The sequence below is a fragment of the Trichechus manatus genome, unplaced genomic scaffold (assembly GCF_000243295.1).
Source record: "Trichechus manatus latirostris isolate Lorelei unplaced genomic scaffold, TriManLat1.0 scaffold00057, whole genome shotgun sequence".
Lineage (NCBI taxonomy): Eukaryota > Metazoa > Chordata > Mammalia > Sirenia > Trichechidae > Trichechus > Trichechus manatus.
Genome location: NW_004443993.1, coordinates 6,097,712 through 6,107,480, shown reverse-complemented (window position 1 = coordinate 6,107,480; position 9,769 = coordinate 6,097,712). Strand labels below are relative to the sequence as shown.

Sequence of the window (9,769 nt, the reverse complement as noted above, 5' to 3'; positions counted from 1 at the left end):
TGCTGAGCGTGTGAGCTGGTGTGCACTCTGTGTGTGAGCTTGTTAGTGAGCATGTGTCTGCTGAGAGTGTGAGCTGGTGTGTACTCTGCGTGCAACCTTGTTAATGAGTGTGTGTGCTGAGTGTGAGTCTGTGTGTGCTCTCCATGTGTGCAAACTCATGATTGTGTCTCATCGAGTGTGTCAGTGAGTGGGAGACAGGTCATCCCAAGTGAGCAGCGGTGACCATTGGGGCTGGGGAGGACGTGCCTTTGCGAGTGTGTGTCGTGGGAGCAGAGGAGCCGTGAGTACGTGTGTCCTTGTGATTCTGTAGGAGCATCTGAGCGTGTAGCTAGTGTGTAATGCCGCGTGTCCCTGTCTGTGCTTCCACAAGTGTGTTAGTGCCCTGGGGTGGTGTGGCTGGAGAGGCGGGCGTTGGGGTGTTTGTCCCTCTGCCGCCCCCAGGCACGCTCAGTGCTCAGGAGGGGTGCTTCATTGGTCCATGGGCAGCTGAGCTGCCTCTGGGCAGAAGGCTGGTGGGCACGAGGGAGGAGGTGGGCCTGGGAAGCCTGAGGCCGCCAGCAGGCCGGCCCTAGCTGACCCTGCTTGTCCCCAGATGTGGACGAGTGCCACGTGCTGGCCCACCTCTGCCCCCACGGCGAGTGCATCAACAGCCTTGGCTCCTTCCACTGCCACTGCCAGGCCGGGTACACAGCAGACACTGCCGCCACAGCCTGCCTGGGTGAGCCCCAGCTCCCGCGCCCCACACCCCGGCTCTGCACGACCCCTCCACATCTAGCTGGCCTGCCCTTCTGTGGGGCCTCCCCGTTAGCAAGGCTTGGTTTCCCTTTAGAAGTCCTTGGGTGGCACAAACGATTAATGCATCCAGCTGCTAACTGAAAGGTTAGTGGTTCCAACCAGAGACACCTTGGAAGAAAGTCCTGGCCATCTTCTTCTGAAAGATCAGCCACTGCAAACACTATGGAGCAGTTCTACTCTGACGCACATGGGGTCGTCGTGAGTTGGAATTGACTCAACATCAACTGGTTTCGTCTTTGGTTTTCATTTACCAAGTGGTGCCCACACCATAGAGAAAATTGAGAAATTGGGAACAAGAAGCAAAGCATCCCCTAGTCCCCCCCACCCATACACCTAATTTTGATTACTTTCCTCCTGTTATTTTGTACATCCTGAGATTGAGAGTTACTTAGTACAAAACCAATAGTCATTGAGTTGACCGACTCATGGCCACGCCACGTGTGTCAGAGTAGAACTGCGCTCCATAGGGTTTTCGGTGGCTGATTTTTATACAGTAAATCACCAGACCTTTCTTTCAAGGCACCTCTGGGTGGATTCGAACCTCTGATCTTTCAGTTAGCAGCCAGGCACGTTAAATCACTTGTGCCACCCAGGGATTCCTACATTATGTAGCAGGGGGGTATTTGTGGCATTCCTCTAAGTCAGAGGTCAGTGAATAGAGCCCAAAGGCCGTTTTTGTAAATCAAGTTTTATTGGCGCACAGCCACGCCCATTCTTGGACGTATTGCCTACAGCAGCTTCTGCATTCCAACAGCTAAGCTGGGTAGTAGCAATGGACCTTATGGTCCATTAAAGCCGAAAATATTTACTCTCTGGCTCTTTACAGAAGGGGTTTGCCAGTCCCTGGTGTGAGTCCACAGACGCAGGATGGCCAGGGTCTGGGGTGATCCCAGTCCCTGGGTCCCCAGGGAACACCCCTCTGACCCCCTGCACACCGTCATCCCCTCTAGATGTGGATGAGTGCAGCCAGACCCCCAAGCCATGTAGCTTTCTCTGCAAAAACACGGAGGGTGGCTTCTTGTGCGCCTGCCCCCGCGGCTACCTGCTAGAGGAGGACGGCAGGACCTGCAGAGGTGATGTGTCCCCCCATGCCCCAAGAGGTCCCATCCCTGCCCCCCAGGGCTCTCCCCTCCCCTCCACGTGGAGGCACTCTGGGAGTCGGGTGCCACCTCCCTGCCCAGCCCCAGCCTGGCCTGCCCTGAGCCAGCGGGCCGTCTGTGCCGCAGACCTGGACGAATGCTCCTCCAAGCAGCACAACTGCCAGTTCCTCTGTGTCAACACCGTTGGTGCCTTCACCTGCCGCTGCCCTCCTGGCTTCACCCAGCACCACCAGGCCTGCTTCGGTGAGTGCCCTGAGCCCAGCAGCCAGCCCACGACCTGGCATTCCCTCAGTTGTTGAACAGTTAAGTATCAAGTGCCTCGTGTGTGCCACACATTTGGGACATGGGTGATTGGGACAGTCTTTGCTTTCTTAGCACTCACAGCCTGGTGGCGTCTAGAACCTCGGAGGTCGCTCTGGGGAGCTAGGAGGCACACCCACAGGAGTCCTCTGGCCTCAGCCCAGGACACCTGCCCTCGCCCGTGCCAAGTCCCTGTGAAGTCTCTGTCCTAGGGCCTCCCCACAGTGGTTGGAAAGCTCAGGGGCTCACACAGTCCAAAGAGGAAGTTGGTTCAAAAACCAATGCTGCAAGCCACCTGTCACTGCTTCTGAGTGTCTTGTGGCCCTGAGGGGACCAGACCTCCCCTGAGAGCTGAGCTCAGCCCCTATTCGAGCTCCCTCTAAGCTACTGAACACCTGCTGTGTACCAGGCAGTGCTCTATATCAGGGGTCAGCAAACTCCAGCCCTTGCGCCACGTTCGGCCCCCTGTTTGCTTTTGTTAATAAAGCTTTATTGGCACACAGCCATGTCCATTTGTCTACATATTGTCTGTGACTCACTACAGCAGCAGAGGTGTGTAGTTGCAACAGAGACCCAGGAAATCAAGAATGTTTACTGTCTGGCCCTTTACAGAAATGGCTTGCTGCTCCATGTTCTGGACTCTGAGGGTACTGCAATGAGCAAGAGAGTCCTTTACATAATTACATTAATTCAGTTCTTACACAAACACAATGAGGACTGTAAGGTGGTACAGCCACTGTGGAAAACAGTTTGGTGGGTTCTCAAAAAATTAAAGATAGAATTATTCTATGACCCAGCAATTCCACTCCTAGGTATATGCCCAAAAGACTTGAAAGCAGAAACTCAAACACACGCATGATCGCCTGTGTTCACTGCAGCATTATTCACAATAGCCAAAAGGTGGAAACAACCCGAGTGTCCGTCAACAGATGAATGGATAAACACAATGTAGTCCATTCGTGCAATGGAATATTACTCAGCCAGAAAGAGAAAGGAAGTCCTGATACATGCTGTGACATGGATGAACGTTGAAAACATCGTGCTGAGTGAAATAAGTCAGACCCAAAAGGACAAACAGTGTATGATTCCGTTTGTATGAAGTACCTAGAATAGGCAAATGTATAGACACAGAAAGTAGACTATTGGTTACAAAGAGCCGGGGGTGGGGCAGGGGGTGGGAAGTTATTACTTAATGGGTATAGAGTTTCTGTTTGGGGTGATCGAAAACTTTTGTAAACAAATAATGATGATGGTTGCACTCCATTGTGAGCGTGATTAATGCCAGTGGATTGTACACTTGAAAATGGTTAAAATTGGCAAATTTTATGTTGTGCATATTTTACCACAATTAAAACCACACACACACAATGAGGTAGGCATTATTATCTCCATGTTATGTTACAGCTGAAGAAACAGAGGCACAAAGAGGATAAGTAAGTTGCCTGAGGTCACCCAGCATTTAAGTGATGGAGCTGGGATTCAGACCGAGGCAATCTGGCTTCAGAGTCCATATTTATAACCACTCTGTTATCCTGCTGCCTGCTATTAAAAAAAAAAAAAAAAAAAAAAAAAAAACCTGTTGCCATCAAGTTGATTCTGACTCATGGTGACCCCGTGCGTTGCAGAGTACAACTGCTCCATAGGTTTTTCTTGGCTGTAATCTTTATGGAAGCAGATCTCCAGGCCTTTCTTCTGTGGTGCCGCTGGGCGAGGTTGAACTGCCAACCTTTAGATTAACAGGCAAGCACAAACCATTTGCACCATAGCAACTCCTTTATCTGCATTATCTCAACAAATGTTGACATAAATGTGAAATGTCCGTCATGAATCCCATTTCACAGAAGGGCGACACTGAGGCACAGAGACGTTAAGGGACTTTCCTGAAGCCACACAGTGGATCTGGTGGTAGGACCAGAACTAGGATGCCCAACATTAACGCCTAACCATGAGGCTGCCCTGCCCATTCTCTGTCCTCTGCAGACAATGACGAATGCTCCATCCAGCCTGGTCCCTGTGGCACCCTTGGGCACTGCCACAATGCCCCAGGCAGCTTCCTCTGTGAGTGCTATGAAGGTTTCACCCTGGACAGCTCTGGCCGAGGCTGTGAAGGTAGTACAAGTTTGTGGGAGGGATCCAGGAGGGCTGGGAGGGGAGCCAGCAAGGAGGAGTCAGGGCTGCAGAGCAAGGCTGGCCATATCCATTTCTCAGGGAGTGGTGGCCTGCAGGGCTCAGTTGAGAAAAATCCTGAGACCATGGCTCTGAGCTTTGGGAAAGAGTGCTGCGCTCGATTAGTGATGTCTGTCAGGGATGTCGCAATGGAGTGTGTGGACGTGTTCGCTACATCTTTGCCACCTTTGCCCTCTGTCTCTCAGATGTAGACGAGTGTGACGGGCCCCACCGGTGCCAACACGGCTGCCAAAATGAGCCAGGCGGCTACCGCTGCAGCTGCCCCGAGGGGTTCACCCAGCACTCCCAGTGGGACCAATGTGTGGGTGAGTGGTGGTGACTGGGAGGAAGCCGAGTTCCCTGTCAAAATCTGCCCAGAGCTGGAAACTAGGAACCACCCCTCTTCAGGACATTGTCACAAGCATAGCTAGTGACACCCCTGTCAATGGGAAGGCTAGAATGTCAGGGGGCTGCAGAGTAAGGCGGGACAAGTCCATTTATCAGAGAGTGGTGGCCTGGAGCGCTCAGTAGAGAAAGATCCTGAGACCATGGTTGTAAACTTTGGGAAAGAGTGCTGTAATCAATCAGTGATGTCTGCCATGGGTGCAGCATTGGAGTGTGGGGGTGTGTTTGCTACCTTGCCATGGCTGGTGTAGAGGGCCTCAGTTCAGGGGGCTAGCCTTCTGCTCCATACCTCACTCTTTGCTGCTCCAGCCTCTCCTAACCCTCTACCTTTGTCAGGACCTACTCTCCCACAGCCTCTCCTCAGCCCTCACCCTTGACCTCCCCCACTCTGGGCACTGCTGCCAGCCCCTGCTGAACACTCTCTCCTCCCATGGCCTCTGTGACATGGCTATCCCCCCTCTCCCGCTGCCTCACAGACACTGCCTTCTCTGCCTGCTCTCCAGCTCCTCCTCCTGCCCCTGTGGTGGGTCTTCAGCTAATTTCTTCTCTGTATTTTCCCACGTGGTGTTTGCCTCTTTTGGATCTTGCAGACCTTTGACCTCTGCTGTTGATCCCTCAGCCTGTCTCCTCCTCTGCATACTTACTCATTCATTCCTTTAGCTATTGCTTCTCAAGGGCCTGCCTTGCACTAGGCCCTGGGGATACAGATGTGAGCAGAGGAGCAGAAATCATCCCTGCCCTTGAGTTGTTCAGTTATTCAGGGGCACACAGACATTCACTAGAGCAGCGGTTCTCACCAGGGCGATTCTGTCCCCTAGGGGACATTTGGAACATCTGGAGACATTTTTGGTTGTCACCTCTGGGGGTGGAGGCCAGGGATGCTGCTCAACATTCTACACAGGACAGCCCTTCTACACACACAACCAAGAACTATCCACCCCAAATGTCAGTAGTGCTGAGGGTGAGAGCTTATGTTCTGGGCCATTCTACAATGCAGGATTTATGTGAGGTTTTGAAAAGCGTTTCGACAGAGAACTGCAGGGTGAAGGGTGATGGGTATGAAGCTGCTGTGTAAAGGGGGGACCAGGTCTAGTCTGAGGGGTCACGGTGAGCTTGTGAAGACTTTGACATTGGACCTGGCTCTGAAGGGGAAGAGGGGAGGGGGCACGTTCCAGGTGGAGGGCACTGAGTGTGCGAAGGCCACCCCGCGTCCCTGTCGTCTCCCCCTCCCTGCAGACGAGAACGAGTGCGTGCAGTCGCCAGCGGCCTGTGGGAGTGCCACCTGCCACAACACAGTGGGCGGCTTCCGCTGCGTCTGCCCCTCAGGCTTCGACTTCGACCAGGCCCTCGGCGGCTGCCGGGACGTGGATGAGTGCGCGGCGCGGGGCAGCCCCTGCAGCTACGGCTGTGCCAACACCCCTGGCGGCTTCCTCTGTGGCTGCCCCCGAGGCTACTTCCGGGCTGGGCAGGGGTGAGAGGCGCGGGCAGGGCGGGCAGACCCCTGGACCTCATTGGTGTGCACACCTGGGCTGTCCATACGCGGAGCCCTCCACTGGGAGAGCTGCCTCTGCCTACACACACAGGCATGGACACACGTGTGCAGAGAACTGGACACGCAGAGGCTCTGCAGCACCTGTGTCTGTATACACGGCTCCCAGTACCTACACACACGCAGTTCACACCCCCCGATGCGTAATTATCCTCACAGTGCTCCTATAGGCTCACACATCCACATAGGTGGGTGCATACCTCCACGTAGTATACGTGCATGTACACACAAGCTCACACATGCCCACATCCCTGAGTACACTCGCTTGCCGTCGTACATTCTGCTGTGCACACATGCACACACATCATTAACCCTCTGTACATGCGCCTGTGCACCTATCACGCATCCCTGAGCACACTCAGATGTCACTCATACCTTCCAGTGTGCAAATGTGCACACACACATCATCTCTGCGTGCAGGTTCATGCACACACGCCCAGGTACACTGATAGACATCATACCTTCAATTGTGCAAACATGCTTGCACATGACATCCCTGTGTGCGTGCAGGCTCACACTTCTTCCCAGGTGTACCCAGCAACACACAGGCACACGTGCACAGCCCTGTGCATCTGCACACACATGGCTTGTACACACGGAGCCTATCGGGCACGTGTGCAGAGCTACCTGTGCATGCACTCCATGGACAGCCTGGCTCAGAGTGGTGTGGAGGGGCTGGCGGGTTGGGGGCTGGCGGGGGAGGCTCACCCAGGGTGCCCCTGGAAGCCCACCCATCCCCATCTGCCCCAGGCACTGTGTCTCTGGCCTGGGCTTCAGCTCCGGACCCCAGGACACCCTGGACAAGAAGTTGCTGCTCTCGCCTGAAGCCTGCTATGAGTGCAAGATCAATGGCCTCTCCCCACGGGACCGACCACGGCGCAGCACTCACAGGGACCACCAGGTGCCACAGGGCTGCACTGGGCATGGGGGTCGGGGTAGGGCAGCCAGGGGCCAGGCCAGGGGACGGGAAGGAGGCTGTAGGCCTGGCTGACCCGAGCCACCCCAGAGGAGTTGCCCCAGATTCCATGTGCCAGGATTGTCCCCCACTTCGTGGTTCCTGCTCAGACCTCCTACATGTCCTCAGCCCTGGGATTTTCTTGCACACCACACCTTCCACTCCTGGGACGTCACACACCTCCCACCAGACTCTGGGTGAGCGCTGATGCTCCAGTGGAAGCTTCCACGATTCTTTCATGCAAGAGCAACGCCCTGGTTCCCCAGGCCTGCCTGCACCCTGGGGCCTTCACCCTCACCTCCTGGCTGGTGACACCCTCCCTCGGAGGCCCTGCCCATAGGGTTTAACACCAGCGGGGGCCAGAGCAGCCGGCCACGCCACCCCTGCATTCTTCCTCCCCTGACCCAGACCCTGTCTGCCCCTCCACGCTGCACCTCCCTCGTGACTCCTGTCTCCCATTCCCTGCGCCAAGGAGCCCTGGTGGCGCAAGGGTTAAGCACTTGGCTAACCGAAAGGGTGTCAGTTTGAACCCACCCAGCAGTGCCATGGAAGAAAGCCCTGAAAATCTGCTTCCGAAAGGTCACAACCTTGAAAACTTTATGCGGCAGTTCTACTCTGTACACATGGGGTCTCCATGAGTTGGAATCGATTGCGTGGGAACTGACAGCATCCCCTGAGGCAGCCCTCAGCCGTTCTCACAAATACCTAGCCCTGTGGCCAGTTCCCAGCCTGCAGGTCCCAGCCTGCCTTGGGGAAGCGAATCCCTTCCCTGCGGTCTCGAGAGAGGCTCCCTTATGAGCACCCATACACCAACTGGCACACCCACCCGGCATCTGCCTCCACACCCCCTTCCCTGCACCTGCGAGACTCCTGGAGCTGAGCTGAATCTGCCTTGTCTGTAGAACCCAGAGGCGTCCTCCCCATGGCCCCCAGCGCTGCATGACAGCAGAGCATGCCTGCAGCTGTTACACCTGCCCCCACCACCCTAGCCAGGACCCAGACCCCCCCGCCATGGTTTGCGGGGAGGGTGGTTTTACCACAAATTTGCTCTGGCTTCCCCTTAACCAGAGTCCCTGAGGCCATCACCACCATCACCCAAGAGATTTGAAAACTAAGCATTTATTACCAGCTGGATGCAAGCAGTGCCAAGCACTTTGCATCCACAGTCTCTCAATCCATACAGGAGCCTTGGGAGGTGGTGTTAGCTGCCAGCTCGGCCCCCAACTCACGGAGACCCCATGCACAATGGAACGAAACGCTGCCCGGTCCTGCACCAGCCCCATAATCAGTTGCAGATCAGACCGTTGCAATCCACAGGGTTTTCACTGGCTGATTTTCAGAAGTCGATTGCCAGGCCTTTCTTTCTAGTCCATCTTAGTCTGGAAGCTCCACTGAAACCTGTTCAGCATCTTAGCAACACACAAGCCTCCCCTGATAAATGGGTGGTGGCTGTGCATGAGGTGCGTTGGCTGCGGCTGGAACCCGGGTCACATGTGGAGGGTGAGAGGTGTACCACTGAACCCCTGCTGCCCTCCCTGGGAGGTGTAGATGCCACTACTGTCCCCCATTTTATGGTGGAAAGGTTGAGGTTCAGAGAGGCTGGATCATGTGCCCATGTTACAGATATTGAAAGTGCTGGAGCAGGGAGTCCATGGCTATGCCACATGGCCTTTTCTTCACGAGCAAGCTGGGCCTTCACAGCCTGGCCTCTCAGGCCCCTCTGTGGCCACAACCTTCCAGGGCCATCAGTTTACCAGTTGCCATCGAGTCGATTCCAACCATGGTGACCCGATGTGTTCTACAGGGTTTTCAGTGGCTGATTTTTTGGAAGTAGATCACCAGGCCTTTCTTCTGAGGCACCACTGGGTGGACTCAAACCACCAACCTTTTACTTAGCAACCGAGTACATTAACTGCATCACCCAGGGTCTAAAAATATCATCACTCGGCACAGATGCCACTACCCCTAGCTCACCCCTCTACAAACGTCTCCTGGGACCAAATGCCTTCACTCCATAGATTTTATTGAACACCTACTGTGTGCTGGGCACTGTAATGGCAATGGGGAATACAGCAGTGAGCAAGAAAGACAAAAGTCCCTGACCTCATATTCTAGCAGGGGAGACAGATCAGAAATAAGTAAAACACAACGTATTTTATAATATGATAAACTACAACGCCCGATAAATACTGTGGGGGAAATAAAGCCGAAAGTGGGATAGGAATGTTGAGTCTAAGAGGCTTGCTATATCGTTGTTGTTGTTGTTAGGTGCCGTTGAGTCGGTTCCAACTCACAGCAACCCTGTGGACAACAGAATGAAACATCACCCGGTCCTGCACCATCCTCACAATCCTTATGCTTGAGCCCATTGTTGCAGCCACTGTGTCAATCCATCTCCTTGAGGGTCTTCTCCTTCGCTGACCCTCTACTTAACCAAGCATGATGTCCTTCTCCAGGGACTGATCTCTTCTGACAACATGTCCAAAGTATATAAGACAT

General features: G+C 54.4%; 1 protein-coding gene across 1 annotated transcript in view; it reads left to right on the top strand.

Annotated features, from left to right (window-relative positions):
* The window catches only part of FBN3 (fibrillin 3), a 76,871-nt gene that overhangs the window by 63,143 nt on the left and 3,959 nt on the right, over positions 1-9,769 (top strand). The window contains exons 56-62 of the mRNA XM_004378399.1: positions 593-718; positions 1,746-1,868; positions 2,022-2,138; positions 4,176-4,304; positions 4,568-4,687; positions 6,003-6,237; positions 7,066-7,216. Of these exons, the coding sequence (XP_004378456.1) occupies positions 593-718; positions 1,746-1,868; positions 2,022-2,138; positions 4,176-4,304; positions 4,568-4,687; positions 6,003-6,237; positions 7,066-7,216 (1,001 nt within the window). The remainder of the gene's footprint in view (positions 1-592; positions 719-1,745; positions 1,869-2,021; positions 2,139-4,175; positions 4,305-4,567; positions 4,688-6,002; positions 6,238-7,065; positions 7,217-9,769) is intronic.